General features: G+C 45.2%; 1 protein-coding gene across 1 annotated transcript; it reads left to right on the top strand.

The window, feature by feature from the left end:
• The first annotated feature begins 976 nt into the window (after window positions 1-976).
• Window positions 977-15,338, top strand: LOC148140058 (zinc-binding protein A33-like). The gene is made up of 6 exons (XM_087979233.1): window positions 977-1,407; window positions 1,498-1,593; window positions 1,686-1,919; window positions 2,503-2,525; window positions 2,626-2,741; window positions 12,216-15,338. The coding sequence occupies exons 1-6, from the start codon at window positions 997-999 to the stop codon at window positions 12,725-12,727; spliced, it is 1,392 nt and encodes a 463-aa protein (XP_087835359.1). The 5' UTR covers window positions 977-996; the 3' UTR covers window positions 12,728-15,338.
• The last annotated feature ends 5,302 nt before the right edge of the window (window positions 15,339-20,640 follow it).

The following is a 20,640-nucleotide window of genomic DNA, read 5'->3' as shown; positions in this document are numbered from 1 at the left end:
ATGTGGTCTCCTCTACATTGGGGAGACTGGGCGCCTCCTAGCAGAGCGCTTTAGGGAACATCTCCGAGACACCCGCACCAATCAACCACACCGCCCCGTGGCTCAACATTTCAACTCCCCCTCCCACTCTGCCGAGGATATGGAGGTGCTGGGCCTCCTTCACCGCCGTTCCCTCACCACCAGACGCATGGAAGAAGAACGCCTCATCTTGCGCCTCGGAACACTTCAACCCCAGGGTATCAATGTGGATTTCAACAGCTTCCTCATTTCCCCTTCCCCCACCTCATCCTAGTTTCTAACCTCCAGCAACACAATCCCCTTGACTTGTCCGGACTTGTCCTACCTGCCTATCTCCTTTTCCACCTATCCACTCCACCCTCTCCTCCCTGACCTATCACCTTCATCTCCTCCCCCACTGACCTATCGTACTCTATGCTACTCTATCCCCACTCCCCCCCTCCCTCCCCCCCTCCTCTAGCTTATCTCTCCAGGCTTCAGGCTCTCTGCCTTTATTCCTGATGAAGGGCTTTTGCCCGAAACGTCGATTTTGCCTGTCCTCGGATGCTGCCTGAATTGCTGTGCTCTTCCAGCACCACTGATCCAGAATCTGGTTTCCAGCATCTGCAGTCATTGTTTTTACATCCGTGCCTGGGGCTGCTTTGGGACTGAAGGATATGAAGGAGAGCAGCAGGCTGCCAGTCACTCCCAGGACAACATCCCCATCCCCTCCCATCCTCTCTCCACCCACCTACCCCACTCCCAACCGACCTTCCCTCTCACCTCCCGGCTTCAGGGATTCCCTGTCGCTGCTCTAACGCTGTTTATTCCTCATTCTGCTCTGGGGGCTGTCTCCGCCTCTCAGGGTGGGCGGGGCCGAGAGCAGCCAATAACAAGAATTCCTTGAGGATTGCACTGACCTCCCTGAGGGAGTGACTGAAACACTGTAGGAACACTGAAACTGAAAGGGGTTTGAATCAGGAAGTGTTGAGGGTGGACATGGATTCCAGACAGCAGGTCCAGAGTTTGACCGAGGAGGCAATCTGTCCCATTTGTCAGGATTTCTTCACCGATCCGGTTATACTGGAGTGTGAACACAACTTCTGCCGCTCCTGTATCACCCAGAGTTGGGAAAAGCAGGAGATAAACTCCTGCCCGGAATGTAGACAGGAGTTTCCGGACAGATCCCTCAGAGGAAACCGGGCCTTAGCGAATCTGGCCGAGAAAGCTCGAACATTAAATCTGAATCCACAAGAGAAGGAAAGTAAACATCACTGTGAGGAACATCAGGAAGAACTGAAGCTGTTTTGTGAAACTGACAAGAAATTGATCTGTGTGATTTGTAGAGATTCCGGGGAACACAAATCTCACAACCTCATCCAGATCACAGAAGCTGTTGGAATCTACAAGGTAAAAGGAAACACATTCCATCCCCTGATTATTTCATCACATTTTAATGGTCTAATACTATTATTTTCTGAATATCTCTCCCAATCCCAGGATCGGGTGAAATCTTCTTTGGAATCTCTCACAGGGAAGAAATCGGCGGCTCTAGAAATGGAGCAGCAGCAGAAACAGAAGATTTTCCAAATTCAGGTAAAATCTCCCTGAGCTCAGCTTCAAATTCTATTTGTTCATTTGTTGTATGTTTTTGCAGAAACATATTGTGTTTATATTTCCCCTGACAGGAGGAATCCAGCAACCTGCAGACCCACATCAAATCCGAGTTCACTAAAATGCACCAGATGCTGACTGAGAAAGAGCAGAGTTTACTCCGAGATCTCAGGGAACAAGAGGAAAACATTCTCAAACCAATGGAGGAACATCTTCAAGAAATTCAAGGGAATTTAAAGTCTATTCAGGAGAAACTTTCAAAGTTGGAAAAACAGCTGGAACAAACAGGCGGAGTGATATTTCTGAAGGTGAGGGATTATATTTCAGTGAAAGTGTGACTGTGAACAGTCCCAACATGATGCAGACACCCATCCTCCTTCATTCCCCCGTCACTATCTCCCACCGCTCCTTTTTCCCTCATGGTGTTCTCTTCTTTCCTGTTCAATACATTGGTCGCAGTCACACTGTATGACAGGGGTTCCACATTCTCATCACTTGTTTGAGAAAGACTTTTCTCCTGAACTCCCCCCTTGGCTTTATTTGTGACTGGAGATGTTCACAGACTCATATTTTCAGATCCTTAGACGTTGAAGCATCTTCACTGAATCTATAGGATCGATCTCTTTCTTTATTATAGTTTAAAAATCCAAGTCAGATTGTTATTCCAGTAAAATATATTAATGTTTTCATCAATTCTTTGTAATTATTCAAATTTTTTATTTGTTTTTCTGGTTTCAATATCCTTTGTGTTACATCCTCTTACTAATCCATGTTTGTAACAATCAGAATTGGTAATTCTCAGCAGCTTGTAACAATGTGAGTGTAATTGTTGCTTTCTGGGTGTAGACAATCAGTCTCTGTCAACTCAGACTGGTGTTTTGTTTATTTCAGGAGCAAACATCTCGGAAGAGGAGGTAGGACATGAACTTTACTGAAACTCAGTGCAAGTTGGTGAAATTTCTAGGGAAAGTGTTTATGGTGAATTTCTAATCAATTAATGTTTAATATTTACAGGATTAGTGAAGAGTTTAATATGCTCTCGCTGACGGATGGTATCCTCTCCACTCAAACATTCTACAGCCTCTTCCCATTTCTTGTGTGGAAAGAAATGCAGGAAGCCACTCAACCTGGTAAAGCTCAGATAAGTTCCTCTTTTGCCACGAAAGATATTTTATAATTTAGATTTTTGTGCATGCAAATATTAAAGACTATAATGAGCAAAATTGTAATCAACAAAAATCAAGTGAAAACTCTCCACTGGTTGGAGTCATACTGAGCACAAAGGAAAATGGTTGTGATTGTTCAAGATATTCTGAGTTCCAGGACATTTTTGCAGGAATTTTTCAAAGTAATGTCTCAGCCTCAGCATGTTCAGCTGATTCATGAACAGGGAGAAAGTGAGGATGGCAGACGCTGGAGATCAGAGTCAAAACATGTGGTGCTGGAAAAGCACAGCCATTCAGGCAGCATCCGAGGAGTAGGAGAGTTGATGTTTTGAGCATAAGCTCTTCATCTGTAATTCCTGATGAAGGCCTTATGCTTGAAACATTGATTTTCCTGCTCATCGGATGCTGCCTGACTGGTTGTGCTTTTCTAGCACCACACTCTTCAACTCTGCTTCATGAATAGACTCCGCTCCATCATACTTTCATGATGGAGGTGATGAGATATTCACTGATAATTGCACAATAATCAGCCACATTTCCATCTCCTCGATCCTGAAACATTCCATGTGTAAATGCAGTGAGGCAAGGACAATACCCAGGTGTCCAGGTTTGGGCTGACAATGGCAAGTAACATTAGTGCCACACAAGTGTTAGGCAATGGACATTTCCAACAAGAGAGTCTCTAACAATCGCCACTTGCTTTCAATGGTAATTCATCACTACATCTCCCACTCTCAGCATTCTGGAGGTTACCGTTGATCAGAAACTGAACACATCAGCCATATGCACATCACAGCTACATGAGCAGCCAACAAAATCACTTGCTGACCCCTAATGCCCGAGATCCATCTGCAAGGCACAGGTTTGTGTGTGACAGAGGACTCTTCACCTGCCTGGATTAGTGCAGCCCCAATAGTACTCAAGAAGCTCAACATAGTCCAGGAGAAAACAGGCTATTTGACTGGCATTTCATCCCTCACCTTAAATATTCATTCCCTGGACCAGCAACACACTTGCAAAAATGTGCACTGTTTATAAAACAGTATTATGGGAACTCACCAATACTCCTTAGACAGCAATTTCCAATACAGAATCTCGACCATCTAGAAGGGCAAGGACAGCAGATGGAATGGGAACACCACCACTTGCAAATTGTCTTCCAAGCCATAGACCATGCTGAATGGGCTTAAAGTGCTAGAAATTACCCCACCCCACTAACTGTGCAGTGGGTGTCCCTACACCACATGGACTACAATAGGTTAAATAGGAAGCGCCTGGACAATTAGGTTGGAACAATAAATGCTGGCCCAGACAGTGGTGCAATAATCTCCTGAATGTAAAGTGTAACCTTTAGCTGGTCAGCTATAACTGCCAGATCCCAGAACCTCACCAACACAGGAACTCTCAGATACTCTTCTGTCTCCACAATGTGAAAAAGGGAGGTTCATCAGAGTATGATCATACTCCAATTTTCTCACAGATGACTCGAGACTCTGTTCTTAGTTTTAGTGGTTTTATTCATGCAAATATAGGGGAGAAGGCCATTCAGTTAGGTTGTTCAGTTAACAACCTCCCTGATTCAATGACAAAGAAAGGCTTTATACTTTATTCTTATCATAATGGACAACATTGATTATGTTATCAACTAGTCCACCTTGACAGCCATTCAATTGAGACATCGTTGAAACATTAAGAATCTGCACACACTGTTGATGCACTAATTACATGATCACTGACCAATCCCCTCCATATTCACACTGACCAGTTGTAGCCTCAAGAATTTACTGATATCATCAGTTTGAACACTCTTGTGACATCTCCTAGGGTCAGCTGACACTGTCCCGTTGTACCAGACAGCTCCCTGTTAAACCCATCAATACTTAATAATCTTCATCAAATGGAAACCTCACCCTTCCCAGCTGAATTGTTCTGAGGAAGAGTCACTTGATCCAAAATGTTCACTCTGATTTCTCTTCACAGATACTGTCAGACCTACTTACCTTTTCCAGCAATTTCTGTTTTTATTTCTGATTTCCATCATCTGCAATTCTTTCAGTTTTTATTCAGTCTTGAGGGGGATTTTGATGGCCCTGCAGCACATGAATAACCACCTTCACATGTGGCCCCATGTTGACTGTTATTTGTTTCCATGAACCAGATGGAAATGACTGGACATTAATATCTTGACCAGTATTTTCTGGTCAATATTGCTGAAGAAATGAGTGGATCCATTCATTATAATGAAGCCACTACTTTTCCAAATTAAAGCGTTGCAGTTTCTGGAAATCTGAAAAAAAAGCAAACAATAATCATCAAATACTTGACAGATCATTCTTTATCTTTGGAGAAAATAAACATTTCAATCAAACTGAAGTGGAGTTGAAGACCTTAAGACAGAGGAGTAATTCAGGCCAATGAGGCCCCATCGCCATTCAATGCATTCATGGCTGAGTTGATAATCCTCAACTCCACTTTCCTACCTGTTCCGACCTGTATTATACTTAATGACCCATCCTCAATAGTGCTCTATAGTAAAGTTCCCACAGATTAATATTCTCTAAGTGAAGTAAATTCCTCCTCATCCCTGTCTTAAATGTGCAGCTCCTTATTCTGAGATTATGCCCTGAAGTCCAAGACTGTCCCACAATGGGATCCATTCATTCCGCATTTACCCTGTCAAGTCCCCCAAAAATCTTGCATGTTCAATGATTATGAGTCTCATTCCTCTATATTTCCAACAAATGTAGGGAGTAAGACCCCTCAAAGATCAGCAAGACAGCCTATGTGTTGAACCACAGGAGATTGGGGAGATATTAAACGAGTATTTTGCATCAGTCTTAACTGTGCAAAAGGACATGGAAGATATAGAATGTGGGGAAATAGATGGTGACATATTGAAAAAATGTCCATATTACATAGGAGGAGGTGCTGGTTGTCTTTAAACACATAAAGGTGGAGATTGAGACTTTTGAGGAAGTAACATAGAGAATTGATGAGGGCATAGCAGTGAATGTGATCTAACTGGACTTCAGTAAGGTGTTCGACAAGGCTCCTCATGGTGGACTAGCTAGCAAGGTTCACTCATGTGGAATACAGGGAGAACCAACTATTTAGATACAGAACTGGCTTGGAAATAGAAGACAGAGGGTGGTGTGGAGGGTTGCTATTCAGACTGGAGGCCTGTGACCAATGGAATACCACAAGGATCGGTGCTGGTTCCACTGCTTATAGTCATTTATGTAAATGATTTGAATGTGAACATATAGGAGATATAGTTAGTAAGTTTGCAGATGACACCAAAATTGAAGGTACAGTGGTCAGCAAAGAAGGTTACCTCAGAGTACAATGAGATCTTGATCAGATGGGCCAATGGGCCGAGGAGTGGCAGATGGAGTTTAATTTAAATGTCAGGTGATGCATTTTGGAGGGACAAACCAGAGCAGGACTTATACACTTAATGGTAAGGTCCTAGGGAGTGTTGCTGATCAAAGAGACCTTGGATTGCGGGTTCATTGGGGATCTGGGGTGGAGAGTGCTTTACATGGCGATCCTGTGTAGCCAAGACTGAGCAAGTTTACCGGATACCAGACCACAGGCCTGTTCTGTGGCCTGGAGGAGGCGATCTTTCACATTTATGTTGAGTGTGTCTGCTTTTAGCCCCTTTTTAGTGTTTTGAAGGGGCTGCTGTTAAAGTTTTGGTTGCACTTCAGCCCCACACTCCTGATTTACGGATACCTGGTGAGGGGAGGGGCAGACAAGTCTATGAGTATTCTCATGGCTTTTCTCCTGAGCCTGGCCAAGGTGGTCATTAACAGGCCCAGGCAGCGGGACGAAGAGGGCTTTGTTGTTCCTGATGGTCTGCCCCTCTTTTGCGCTTACATCTGTGCTCAGGTGTCCCTGGAGAGGGAGCACGCGATGCTCACTGGCATGGTCAAGACCTTTCAAGACCGCTGAGCACTACGGGGGCTGGAATACAGTATCGGATTGGATAATGATATCCTGATTGAGTTAATTGCCTCCGTCATATAAGTTTCCGTTTTACCTTTTGAGTTTGTGTTTGTTTTTGGTTTGGTTCCCCAGGAAGAGGGCTCTCTCATTTCCCCTTTGTTCTGGTTTTGGACCCCATGGAAGAGCCAAGGGGGCTTCTATTTTAGTCCAGGAATGTCCCTGACTCAGATGTGCTCAATAGGGGAATTTTATCTTCAGGTGAAATGAGCTGGGGAACTTTCTCTGGATTTTAAACCCTTGAGGTCCCTGTCTCAGGCATGTTTGATGGGGACAGAGCAAAGGGGATTTATTTATTTAGTTGGGTATTTGTTTTCTTTGATTTTGCTTGAGTTTATTTTTACGTATCCCCCACGCTTCCTTCCCAAAAGAGGTTGGTGGGGACGGAGTCAAGGCACAGGCATTTTATTTGCTTGTTAATTGGTTTTTGTTTTTCCCCAGAGTAACAGCATATTTATTGCTGTTGAACAGAGACAAGGCAGCTTTACCTTTTATTTCAGAAGAGCAGAGTGTGGCTTTGCTCCGTGTTTCACCCAGTGCTGTCCGTGTCCCGGAGTGTCTGATGGGGGCAGTATTGGGGAGTATTGGTTTTTTTTCTGTCCATACCTTTCATTTAAAAGGTGGAAGGTTGCTTTTCAGGCTGGAGATCTGTGACCAGCGGTGTGCCGCAAGAATCAGTGCTGGATCCCCTGCTTTTCATTATTTGGAGAAATGATTTGTATGGGAACATAAGAGGTATGGTTAGTAAGTTTACAGGTGACGTCAAAATTGGAGACGTAGTGAACAGTGAAAAAAGGTTACAACAGCGTACAACATGGGCCGAGGAGTGGCCGATGGAGTTTAATCCAGATAAATAAGAGTGCTATATTCTGGCAAGGTCCTGGGGAGTATTACTGAACAAACAGACCATGGAGTGCAGATTCACTATTCCTTGAAAGTGGAGTCGCAGGTAGATGGGGTAGGGAAGAAGGCATTTAGTACACTTGCCTTCATTGCTCAGTGCTTTGAGTAAAGGGGTTAAATGGACATGCTATGGTGTACAAGCCACTTTTGGAATACTGCGTTCAATTCTGGTTTCCCTGCTGTAGGAAAGACATTATTAAACTTCAAAGGTTTCAGAAAAGATTTACAAGGATGTTGCCAGAATTTGAGGGTTTGAAGTACAGGGAGAGGCTGAATAAGCTGGGGCTATTTTCCCTGGAGCATCAGAGGATGAGGGGGTGACCTTAGAAAGGTTTATAAAATCATGAGATGCACGGATAGGGTAAATAATCAAGGCTTTTCCCTAGGGTAGGGGAGTCCAAAACGAGAGGGCATAAGTGTAAATTGAGAGGGGAATTATTTAAAAGGGATTTAAGAGGCAGTCTTTTAACATACAGGGGTGACTGTGTCTGGAATGAGCTGCCAGAGGAAGTGGTGGAGGCTGGTACAATTACAGCATTTAAAAGGCATTTGCAGTAAATGGGTATATGGATAGGAAGGGTTTAGAGGGATATGGGCCAAATGCTGACAATGGAATCAGATTAATTGAGGATATCTGATTAGCAGATGTTTGTTTCTGTGCTGTAAACTCTATGACTAAATTCTTCAGTCTATGTATTATTTCTGTTTTTAGAGGGGAAGGGAGTTTGTGAGTGTGAAAATGAGTTCTTCACTTATTTTTTAACACACAGGAAGGAAAGAAATTCAAAAGCTGACAACTCAAAGCAATGTCCATGTGAAAATCCCATGTGAACATGGTACATCAGAAACAGGAGCAGGAGTGACCCCGAGAGCTTGCCCTGTCATTCATAAAGATGGCGGCTGATCTGATTGTGACCTTAACTCCATTTTCCTGTCTGACTCCCACAACGTTCAACTCCCTCATTGATCCAAAACCTGTTTAACTCAGCTTCCAATATATTCAATGAACTGGGCTCCACTGCTCCCGAGGGGGAGAGAATTCCAAAGATTAATGATCCCGAGACACAAAATCCCTCCCCATCTCCATGTTAATTGGCAGGGCCCTTATTTTGAAACTCTGTCCCTGGTTCCAGGTTCCCCCATGATGGGAAACAGCCTCTCAATGTCTCCTCTGTCAACACCTTCACCATCTTATACATTTCAATAAGAACCTCTCGTTCCGCTAAACTCCAATGAGTACAGCCCCAGCCTGAAACCTTTCATCACAAGGGAACTGCTTCATCCCAGGAACCCACCGAGTGAACATTCTCTGACCTGTCCCCACTGTTTCAATAAAGCTCTTTCTCAATGGCCCCAACCTCAGTCTAACCAGGGCCAGCTGAATTCCTTTCGATGACATTGGATTTCAGGAGATTTAATTGGTAATTTGAGATCAGATTCAGCATTTCCGCTTCCAATTTTGTGAAAACCCATCTCACTCCCCCATGATATTGGAAAATAATGAATGACAGTGGGACTCCCACAAACAGGAGCTTGTTCTCACTGAGGCAGCTGGAGCTATATCCCATTGGGTGTAAACGGAGAGAGAAATACTGCACCAGGCTGGAATAACACAAAAGCAGTGGATTTAGAAATGTTTTGAGACACGAAAGACTTGAATTTGAATAATTTATGCTTTAAAAATTTGCAGGTTTTTGGGATCACCCTCAAGATCCACATTTATTACCCACCTCAAACTGCACTTCACAATATGATGCTGTCCCACATTCATGTGCTCAATGCATACATCCCTCCCACGCACCACCGCGCCCCACCACACACACTAAACCTCACACCTAAAGCTCACATAAACACAATCGCTGCCCCCCCGACACACACACCCACAATCCCCAGCATTTACTCACTCCCACATCCTCACCTCATACCTGTGTTCCACACACAACCTGCAGTGTGTTCCCCCCTGCCCAACATCCCCACCTCCCCACACACATTCCCCACTCCCACACATATCCCTCATTCTAACACACACAAATACCCCCTGCAGTGCACATACAGACACGTCTACATCCCTCATCACACCCACCACTCGCAACACTCAACCCCCCCCACACACACAAATATCCCCCATTCACCCACACATTTCCACCCCCAAACACATACACCAGCAGCCTCTCCCCCAAACACAGCCTGCCCTCCAAACACAATGCAGCAGAGCGACACCCCTGCATTCATTCATACATCTCCACCACACTCACACATTCCCATCCCCCACACAGACATTCCCCTCCCCCATATACACATCCCTGACCATGCTACAAACATACCTCCCACATAAACACACCCCTCCCCCAGACTCACACACCACTCCTCCCAACACACATTCCCCTCTGCTCCCACACACTCTCCCCCACTTACACATCCCCCTCAACCACATATACATCCTCCTACCCCCAAACACATCTCCCCACGTACACTTCCCCTACCCCGACACACACGTCCCACTTCCCCACACACTCACATCCCCTCCACCCCACAAACACACTGTACCCTCACATGTATCCCACGCATCATTCTGCCCCCACACACACATCCCTTCCCCCAACAGATACACGTTCTTCCCTCACACACATACACATTCCATACCCCCCACATCCCTACACCCATCCCAAACCGAGACACCCTCCACCGCACACATATTCCCCCCACACACACCCTCCTGCCCACACAGAACTCTCCCCATCCCACAACAACCACGCCCCTCCCCAACATCCCCACACACATATACATTCCCCCATTGTGCGTACACATCCCCCTCCCCATAGACACACATCCCACACACACATTCCCCTCCCCCACACCCCCTTATCCAATATACACACCCCTCCATACACATGTCCCACTCTCCCTCACACACATTTCCCTTCTCTACACACACAACCCTCCCTAATCCGACACATACATCCCCCTCCCCTGCACAATCCCTCCTCTCTCTCTCTCACACACGCATACACATTCCCCTCCACACACACACATATCCCCTCCCCACACACACATCCCCCTCCCCCACACACATATTCCCCCCCCGACACATCCCCCTCCCCCACACAGGTAAACATTTCCCTCCTACACAACCACATCCCGCCCCAAGTATATATATACACATACACACACACAAAAGCACGCGCACGCGTGCACAAACACACACACATACACATTCCCCCCCGCACACACACCGTCCACTAATACCCCCCCACACAGATTTCCCCTTCACACACACATGTCCCCCAACACACACCCTTCACATAATCACATCACTGTTTATGTACTTCCTCCCTGCACACCCCCCCCACACAAATTCTGCCCACACACTTGCTCCTTCAAAGACATGCCCAATCACCAAACCCACATTCCCACCTCCCCAAATATATACAGATATACTCCTCCCACATAACCACAACAACCTACACATATCCCCCTTCCACACACACAGACACACACTCACACACATTATTCCCCCCCACACACCCACATCCCCTCTCAAAACACATTCCCCCCTCCACACACCAGCACCATCCCACACACACACCCTCCCCACACACACAAACACACACACACAAAACATACCCCCAAAACACACACTCACTTCCCCTTCCTCCCACACTCAGGCCCCCCTCCCTACATACACACACACACACACATCCCGTCCCCACAATGCGCACATCCCCTCCCCCACACACAGACCCCTCTCAGCCCCACAAAGACACATGACCCCCTTCAGCCAAGACACACATCCCCCTCCATCCCACACATACAGCTCCCTGCACCTCATACATACACACTCCATCTCCTGCAGACACATTCCCCTGCCCCCACATACACACCCTCCACACACATACACTCTCACACATATCCTCCCCACCCACAAACATTCCCTACCACCACACACGCAGCCCATACACACAAACCCCACACATACAAGTTCTCCCCACACCACTCTCCCCACCAACACAAATACACCCTCCCAGTCCCCACAAACATCCCTCCCCAAATCTACACAAACATTCCCTGACCCCCCACACACTCCTCTCCCCCACACACAGGCTCCCCTACACACACATGAGAAAGTGAGGACTGCTGATGCTGGAGATCAGAGTCAAGAGTGTGGCGTTGGAAAAGCACAGCAGGTCAGGCAGCATCCTAGGAGCAGGAGAATCGATGTTTCGGGCATAAGCCCATCATTAGGAATGGATGAAGGGCTTATAATTCGTGATGAAGGGCTTATGCCCAAAACATTGATTCTCCTGCTCTTAGGATGCTGCCTGATCTGCTGCGCTTTTCCAGCACCACACTCTCCCCCACACACATCCTCCTCCCTACCCACATACACATGCATGAACATCTCCCCCCACCCCCGCAGATGCATACATTCTCTCATACACAATTCCTGAACTCCCCCCCCCCCCCCTCCCACCCAAACCACCTAGCCACAGACCCAGGGACTGTCTCTAATGCTTTGTGTTTTTCTCCCAGTCTCTGTGACCCTGGATGTGGAAACAGTGAATCCCCAGCTCGAGGTGTCTGAGGATCTGAAGGGTTTGAGATTGACCCGGAGCCGAAGGAGTCTCCCTGACACCAAGAAGAGGTTTACAAACTGTCTCTGTGCCCTGGGATCAGAGGGATTCACATCGGGGAGACATTACTGGGAGGTGGAGGTGGTGAATTGGGGCTGGAGTCTGGGAGTAGCCTCAGAGTCTGTGGAGAGGAAGAGAGGCGTCAGTCTGATCCCGGAGAATGGATTCTGGACCATGGGGCGGGATGGGGATCAGTTTTATATAAACTCTTCTCCTCGATCCCCTCTCCCTATCGATCAGTTCCCCAGGAACGTGGGAGTTTATCTCAGTTATGAATCTGGGGCAGTTTCATTTTACAACGCAGACACCAAGTCCCATCTCCACACCTTCACTGGGAATAAATTCACTGGGAAACTTTATCCTTTCTTCTGGACTTGGGATAAAAACCAGTTTCTGAGAATCTGTTGTTAAAGGGGCGGGACCTCCCTGACATCACATTGACCACCTCCCTGGAAGTAGAACATAGAATAGTACAGCACAGAACAGGCCCTTCAGCCCACGATGTTGTGCCGACCATTGATCCTCATGTAAGGTAAACCTAATGTACGAACCCTCAAATTTCTGTGACCATATGCATGTCCAGCAGTCTCTTAAATATCCCCAATGACCTCGCTTCCACAACTGCTGCTGGCAACGCATTCCATGCTCTCACAACTCTCTGTGTAAAGAACTCGCCTCTGACATCCCCTCTATACTTTCTTACAAACAGCTTAAAACTATGACCCCTCATGTTAACAATTTATGCCCTGGGAAAAAGTCTCTGGCTATCAACTCTATCTATGCCTCTCATTATCTTGTACACCTCAGTTAGGTCCCCTCTCTTCCTTCTTTGTTCCAATGAAAAAAGTCCGAGCTCAGTCAACCTCTCTTCATAAGATAAGCCCTCCATTCCAGGCAGCACTCTGGTAAACCTCCTCTGAACCCTCTCCAAAGTATCCACATCTTTCCTATAATAGGGCGACCAGAACAGGACACAGTATTCTAAGTGCGGTCTAACCAAAGTTTTATAGAGCTGCAACAAGATCTCACAGCTCTTAAACTCAATCCCCCTGTTAATGAAAGCCAAAACACCATATGCTTTCTTAACAACCCTGTCCACTTGGGCGGCACTTTTAAAGGATCTATGGACCTGCACACCAAGATCCCTCTGTTCCTCCACACTGCCAAGAATCCTATCTTTAATCCTGTACTCAACTTTCAAATTCGACCTTCCAAAATGCATCACTTCGCATTTATCCAGGTTGAACTCATCTGCCACCTCTCAGCAATCTCTGCATCCTGTCAATGTCACGCTGCAGCCTACAACAGCCCTCTATACTGTCAACGACACCTCCAACCTTTGTGTCGTCTGCAAACTTGCTAGCCCATCTTTAAATCTCCTCGTCCAAGTCATTAATAAGAATTACAAAGAGTAGAGGCCCAAGAACAGAGCCCTGTGGAACACGACTCACCACTGACTTCCAGGCAGAATACTTTCTTTCCACTACCACTTGCTGTCTTCTGTTGACCAGCCAATTCTGTATCCAGGCAGCTAAATTTCACTGTATCCCATTCCTCCTGACCTTCTGAACGAGCCTACCATGGGGAACCTTATCAAATGCCTTGCTGAAGTCCATAAACACCACATCTACTGCTCGACTCTCATCAACTTGTCTAGTAACATCCTCAAAGAACTCAATAAGATTTGTGAGGCATGACCTGCCCCTCACAAAGCCGTGCTGACTGCATTTAATCAAGCCATGCTCTTCGAGATGGTCATAAATCCTATTCCTCAGAATCCATTCTAACACCTTGCAGACGACAGACGTGAGACTGACTGGTCTGTAATTGCCAGGGATTTCCTGGTGTTAGGGTTTTAGTCAGAGATTAGGGTCAGAAACCTCCATTGACAACAGGATGTCACAAAACAGAGTCATAGAGGTTTTTAGCACAGAAAGAAACCCTTCAGTCCACCTCATCCATGCCAAACAGATATCCTAAATTAGTCCAGTTTCATTGGCCAGCATTTGGCCCACATCCCACAAAACCCTTCCTATTAATATACCCACCCAAATGCCTTTAAATATTGCCATTGCACCAGCCTCCGACATTTCCTCTGGCAGCTCCTTTCGAACATGCAACACCCTCTGCTTGAAAAAGTTGCCCCTTCGGTCCCTTTTAAATTTTTCCCCTCTTACTCTAAACCTACGTCCTCTAGTTCTGGACTCTGTACCCCAGGAAAAAGACCTTATTCATTTACCCTATCCATGCCCCTCACGATTTTGTTAACCTCTATGAGGTCTCTCTTAGTCTTCAATGCTCAGGGAAAACAGCCCCAGCCTATAGCTCAAAGCCTCCAACCTGGCCAACAAGTTTGTAAATCATTTCTGAACCCTTTCAAGTTGCACAACATCCTTCCTATAGGATGGGAGACCAGAATTGCACACAATATTCCAAAAGTGGCCGAACCAATGTCCTCTACTGCTGCAACATGAGCTCCCAATGTACTGGCCAATAATGGAAAACATATCAAACACTTTCTTCACTATCCTATCTACCTGCAACTCCACTTCCAAGGAACCATGAACCTGTACTTCAAGGTCTCTTTGTTCAGCAACACTCCCCAGGACCTTACCATTAAGTGTATAAGACCTACCCTAATTTGCTTTTCCAAAATGCAGCACCTCGCATGTATCTAAATTAAACTCCATTCCTTGGCCCATTGGCCCATCTGATTAAGAGCCCATCACACTCTGAGGTAACCTTCTTCACTGTCAACTGACCCTTCAATTTTGGTGACATCTGCAAACTTGTGAACTGTACCTCCTGTGTTCACACTTAAACAATTATATAAATGATGAAAAGCAGTGGACCCAGCATCAAACCTTGCGGCACACCACTGGCTACCGACCTCTAATCCCTGCAGTCAATTGCTTCTGAAATATAATATAGGATGCTCCAAATCAAAATGTGTCTTTAAATTCTGAGATTATACTTTGTAACATCACAACCAAATCGTAAATAAATTAGATACAAATCCTGACCTGTGGAGGATTTTGTGATTTTATTTCTGATTTCCGGCATTCCCAGGATATTATTGTGTGACTGTACCATCAGCTCGATATAATTATGACTGAGATTTTGGGCTGCAGTACCGTCCCTCGCCAACCGGTGGCGGTCCTGTACCGTGTGCCTGAAAAAGCTCCGAGGGTCATCGCTCTATTTGTAAATTCACTGAAAAGTGAAAGTTAATTTTTCAGGAAGGAGCTGTTGTTGTGAACATGTTTACTCTTTTCACGTCTGTTGAAGAAAGAAATGGAAAGACTTTGTAACAGAAACCTCCCGGGTATAGGGAAGGGGAGGAGTCAATGGGAGCTCCATGTGCCAGACTGTTGGAAGCCTGTGGAATTCTCTGTCATAAAGTGGGTGAGCCTAAAACATTGAATGATGTCAAGAAGATAGAGATGTCAGCCACAGAGATAGAAAAGTTCAAAGATTAGATTTGGGGATGCCGGTGTTGGACTGGGGTGTACAAAGTTAAAAATCACATAACACCAGGTTATAGTCCAACAGGTTTAATTGGAAGCACTAGCTTTCTGAGCGTCGCTCCTTCATCGGGTGGTCAACCACTGCTCCAAAAGCTAGTGCCTCCAATTAAACCTGTTGGACTATAACCTGGTGTTTTGTGATTTTTAACTTCGAAGGTTAGAGTGTGGAACAGGAAGATAGCACAGTTAAGTACATCAATTAGTGAGTTTTGAGAAGATTTGTAGCTCCAGTTGAGGTCCTGGATGTAGGTTTGCTCGCTGAATTGGGAGGTTCATTTCTAGATGTTTAGTTACCCTATTAAGTAACATCTACAGTGGGCCTCCAGGTAAAGCACTGCTGCTGATGCCTGCTTTCTATTTATATGTTTGGGTTTCTTTGGGTTGGTGGTGTCACTTCCTGTGGTGATGTCATTTCCTGTTCTTTTTCTCAGGTGGTGGTACATGGGTTCTGACTCGATGTGTTTGTTGATAGAGTTCCAGTTGGAATGCCATGCTTCTAGGAGTTGTCGTGCGTGTCTGTGCTTGGCTTGTCCTAAGGTGGATATGTTGTCCCCGTTGAAGTGGTGATACATACAGATTACAGGGGAACCTCGATTATCCGAACGAGACGGGCGGGCACCAGAGCAATAGGTCAACATGTAAAATGGCAGTAATGCTAAGTGGAAGAATGGACAGAGAGAGGTTCCTGAACATGGTAGGAAAGGTGGTCCACTGGAGATATTCTTGTTTTCATGTGAGGAGTATAAGGCAGGTGACCTTAGAGCTTGGATTAATACAAATACAAAATACTATGATGTTGTAGCTATTACAGAAACTAGGTTTGAGAGAGAGACAAGATTGGCAGGATTTCGATAGATGTCAAATGTCAGTATACCTTTCCTTTGATAAAAGGGCCAAACCTGTTCACAGCATTCCAGATGTGATCTGACTCATGCTTTTAAGCAAAAACTTCCTTGCTTTCACATTCTCTTGGCAATATTCCAATTGACTTCCCATTGAATTTGAATGTTAGCCTTTTTGTGATTCCTGCCCAAGGTCTCTGAAACCCCTGTGTGCTGTTGCTTTCTGCAGTCTATTTTTTTCCATTTAAGAATAATATTGAGCTCTTCTATTCTTTCTACCAAAGTGCATGACCTCACATTTTCCCACACTATATTCCCTGTGACAAGTTTTGCCTACTCACTGAACTTCCTCTATCCCTGTGCAAGTTTTTTATGTCAATCTCACCACTTGCTTTTCCACCTACTTGGCAACATTACATTAATTTTCCTCAGCCAAGTCATTGATATAGATTAGTAGTTGTAGCCCATCAGTAATTCCTATGGTACTTCACTAATATCCATTTTGAAAATGTCCCTGTTATCCCAACCCTCTGATTTATTAGGCAAAAGTGAGGCCTGCAGATTCTGAAGATCAGAGTCAAGAGTGTGGCACTGGAAAAGCACAGCAGGTCAAGCAACATCTGAAGAGCAGGGGAATCGACATTTAGGGCAAAAGCCCTTCAGTAGAAATGAGGCTGGGAGCTTGGGCATGGAGAGATAAATGGAAGGGGGTATGGGGCGGAAGGGCGGTGTGGGATATAGATAAATTAATGTTACTTCTGCAATTATAATTGCTTATACAAAGTAAATGAACTCACACCAGTGTGTAATTGTTTCAGCCAAGAGCTGAGTCAACAAGAATAGAAACTATATGGAGAAATACATAATTGTTTTTTTGTATTAGCTAAAAATGTATGCAAGAAAGAAACGGGACTGCAAAACAATGGTAGATATTACAGGCGACTAGATAAGATGCTGTGAAGAGAGGCAGTTAAGCTAGATACGCCTGTACAAACAGTAGGTATAAATATCTGTTCCCCACTTTTACAGAAACACAGGAACAAACCCCAATTAAAAGAGTCTTAATGATAAGATGCTGTGAGGGGCGGCACAGATGGAGGGAGTAGATAATGGTAAGCAAAGGATATGCTTAACAATGACCTACAGCAGGATGAGGTCAAACGGCCTTGTGAGCCCAAAAATAAGCATTTTGTCACGGACAAGGCCGGATAAGGCAAGAGATAAACAGGAGTAATGGGTACCGGTCTTAGGGAAGTGGAGGATGTAAACGGGACGGGGGGGGGGGGGGAACAATGAAATTAAAAAAAAAGGAACCAAATTATATAAATATCGAGTATTTTTTGAATTCGGTGTGTGAGTCCCTTGCCTTGTACAGAGAGACAGACAGTGGACTTCACACCCTCTTGCAAGAGTTAAATGAAGGACACTACTGATTCAGATTTTGTCTCGGACTGAAATTATTGAAGTGAGTGAGCTTTGTTTCTCACAGGCGGGAAGGAAGATGGACAGGTGGGACAGGTCATGAGGGCGGTGCTGAGCTGGAAGGTTGGAACTGGGATGAGGTGGGGGAAGGAGATGAGGAAACTGGTGAAATGCACATTGATGCCATGGGGTTGGAGGGTCCCGAGGCAAAAGATGAGGCGGTCTTCCTCCAGGTGTAGGATTTTAAGGGTGTAGCAATGAAGCATGCCCAGGACCTGCACGTCCTTGGCAGATTGGGAAGGGGAGTTGAAATGTTCGGCTACGGGATGGTGGAGTTGGTTGGTGCTGGTGTCTCAGAGATGTTCTCTGAAGTGTTCTGCAAGTAGGTGTCCTGGCTCCCCAGTGTAGAGGAGACTGCATTGGGAGCAACGGATATAGTGAATAACATGTATGGATATGCAGGTGAAACTTTGATGGATGTGGAAGGGCTCTTTTGGGGCCTTGGACGGAGATGAGGGGGGAGGTGTGGACGCAAGCTTTGTAATTCCTACAGTGGCAGGGGAAGGTGCTGGGACGGGAGGGTGGATTGTTGGTGGCGGGGGGGAGGTAGACTTGGAGAGGTAATCGGGGAGGGAATGGTCTTTATGGAAAGTGGATGGGATGGGGAGAGAAATATATCTCTGGTGGTGGGGTCCATTTTTGGACAGCAGAAATGGCAGAGGATGATGTGATGTGTACGGAGGTTGGTGGGGTGGAAGGTGAGGACCGGGGAGGAGGGGGGGCATGGAGTGGTTCTGTCCTTCTTGTTGTTGGAGGAGTGGGGTTCGAGTGCAGGGGTATGGGAAGTGAAATTCAGGTAGCTGTGGGAGTCGGTGGGTTTATAGAAAATGTCAGGTCCGATGCCTCCTCCATCACCACTCTCTTACCACCCAACGCCTGGAGGAAACATGCCTCATCTTCCACCTTGGGACCCTCCAACCCATGGCACCAATGTGGATTTCCTTATTTCTCCTCCTCCAACCTTATCCCAGTTCCAAACTTGCGCTCAGCACCGCCCTCAAGAACTGTCCTACCATTCCATCTTCCTTCCACCTATCCACTCCGCCCTCCCCTCTGACCTATCACCATTACCCCCACCTCCATCCACCAGTGCACTCTCAGTTACCTTCTCCCCAGCACCACCCCCTCCCATTTGTCTTTCCTCCTCTGATTTTCTAGTTTACCGATCGTCTATCCATTCTAATATACTATCTCTATCTGATGAAGCTGCTTAACCTGTGGCACCTTACAAAATACCTTCTCGCAATCCAAGTTTAATTCCATTATCTGCTTTCCCTTTATCTATCCTGCATATAATCGCCTCAAAAAATACGAGTAAACTTGTCAGGCATAATTTCCCCTTCATGAAATCAAGCTGACGTTGCTTGGTCATATTATGCTTTGCCATTGCATCTTTTATGGCTGATGCTAACATTTTTCTGATAGCAGGTTTTAAACTAACTGCCTAAGAGTGACCTGTTTTCCATCTCTTTCCATTTTAAAATAAAGATCTTATGTTTTCCCATTCTCTGGAACTTTTCCAGAATCTAAGATTCCTGGAAGATTAGTGCCAAAGCATCTTCTATCTTGGTAACTACCTCCTGCCATATTCCAGGCAGCACCCAATTGGGTCAAAGGGCTTTATCAATCTATGATTATGATTCTATGTAGCATTTAGCTCCATTAAATTCCCAAGCAATGTTTCTCTAGCGATAGTTATTGTATTTATTTCTTCTCCTCTTGTCCTTGAATATTTAATATTATTTTGAATGATATCAGTGTCTTCTAACATGAAGACTCTTTAAAATGTTTTTTTCCCACTCAGCTGCCATTTCCTAATTCCCGTTTATTCTTTCCCCAGCCTCATTCTCTAAGGGTTGTATCTTCACTTTTGCTTCTTTCTTCATTTTTATATATTTGAAGAAATCCTTGCTGTCCATATTGATATTATTTCCAAGATTTCTCTGAACATTTATTTTCTCCCTCTTTAGATTTTAGTTTGTGATTTTTAAAACTTCCCAACTCTCTGGATTGCCACAGACCTTTGCCACATTAAATATTTTATTCATTTCATTTGATGCTATCCTTAATATCCCGGGATAAACATAGTTTGCTTATCCCTCTCTAGATACTCTTCTTCACTGGAATTTATCTTCCTGTCAGCCATTGGCCATTTTCTTCAATGTCTGCCATTGTTTCTCAACCACTCTTTCTGCTAGATCTCCTTTCTCAGTCCACTCCAGCCGGCTCTGCTCTCATTCCTTTGTAATGACTCTGACAGTTGTTTTCAACCCATGTTCCTCCCTCTGACACAAAGATTATGTGCAAGCAACCAGAAGTTACCATTAATTTGGTTACTTATTAAGAAATATCACAGATAATCAAATACTGAAACAATTACTTAAATGTTATTGCTCGCAGGAACCAAAATAAGACTCCTCAAGTAAGCACATTAAACCTCACAACTCAACTTACCTATTAACATATACCAATT

This window comes from Chiloscyllium plagiosum, unplaced genomic scaffold, assembly GCF_037043375.1.
Source record: "Chiloscyllium plagiosum isolate Xiang-an unplaced genomic scaffold, Cpla_swu_hap1 HiC_scaffold_35, whole genome shotgun sequence".
Classification (NCBI taxonomy): Eukaryota; Metazoa; Chordata; class Chondrichthyes; order Orectolobiformes; family Hemiscylliidae; genus Chiloscyllium; species Chiloscyllium plagiosum.
This window is presented reverse-complemented; position numbering and strand designations above follow the sequence as displayed.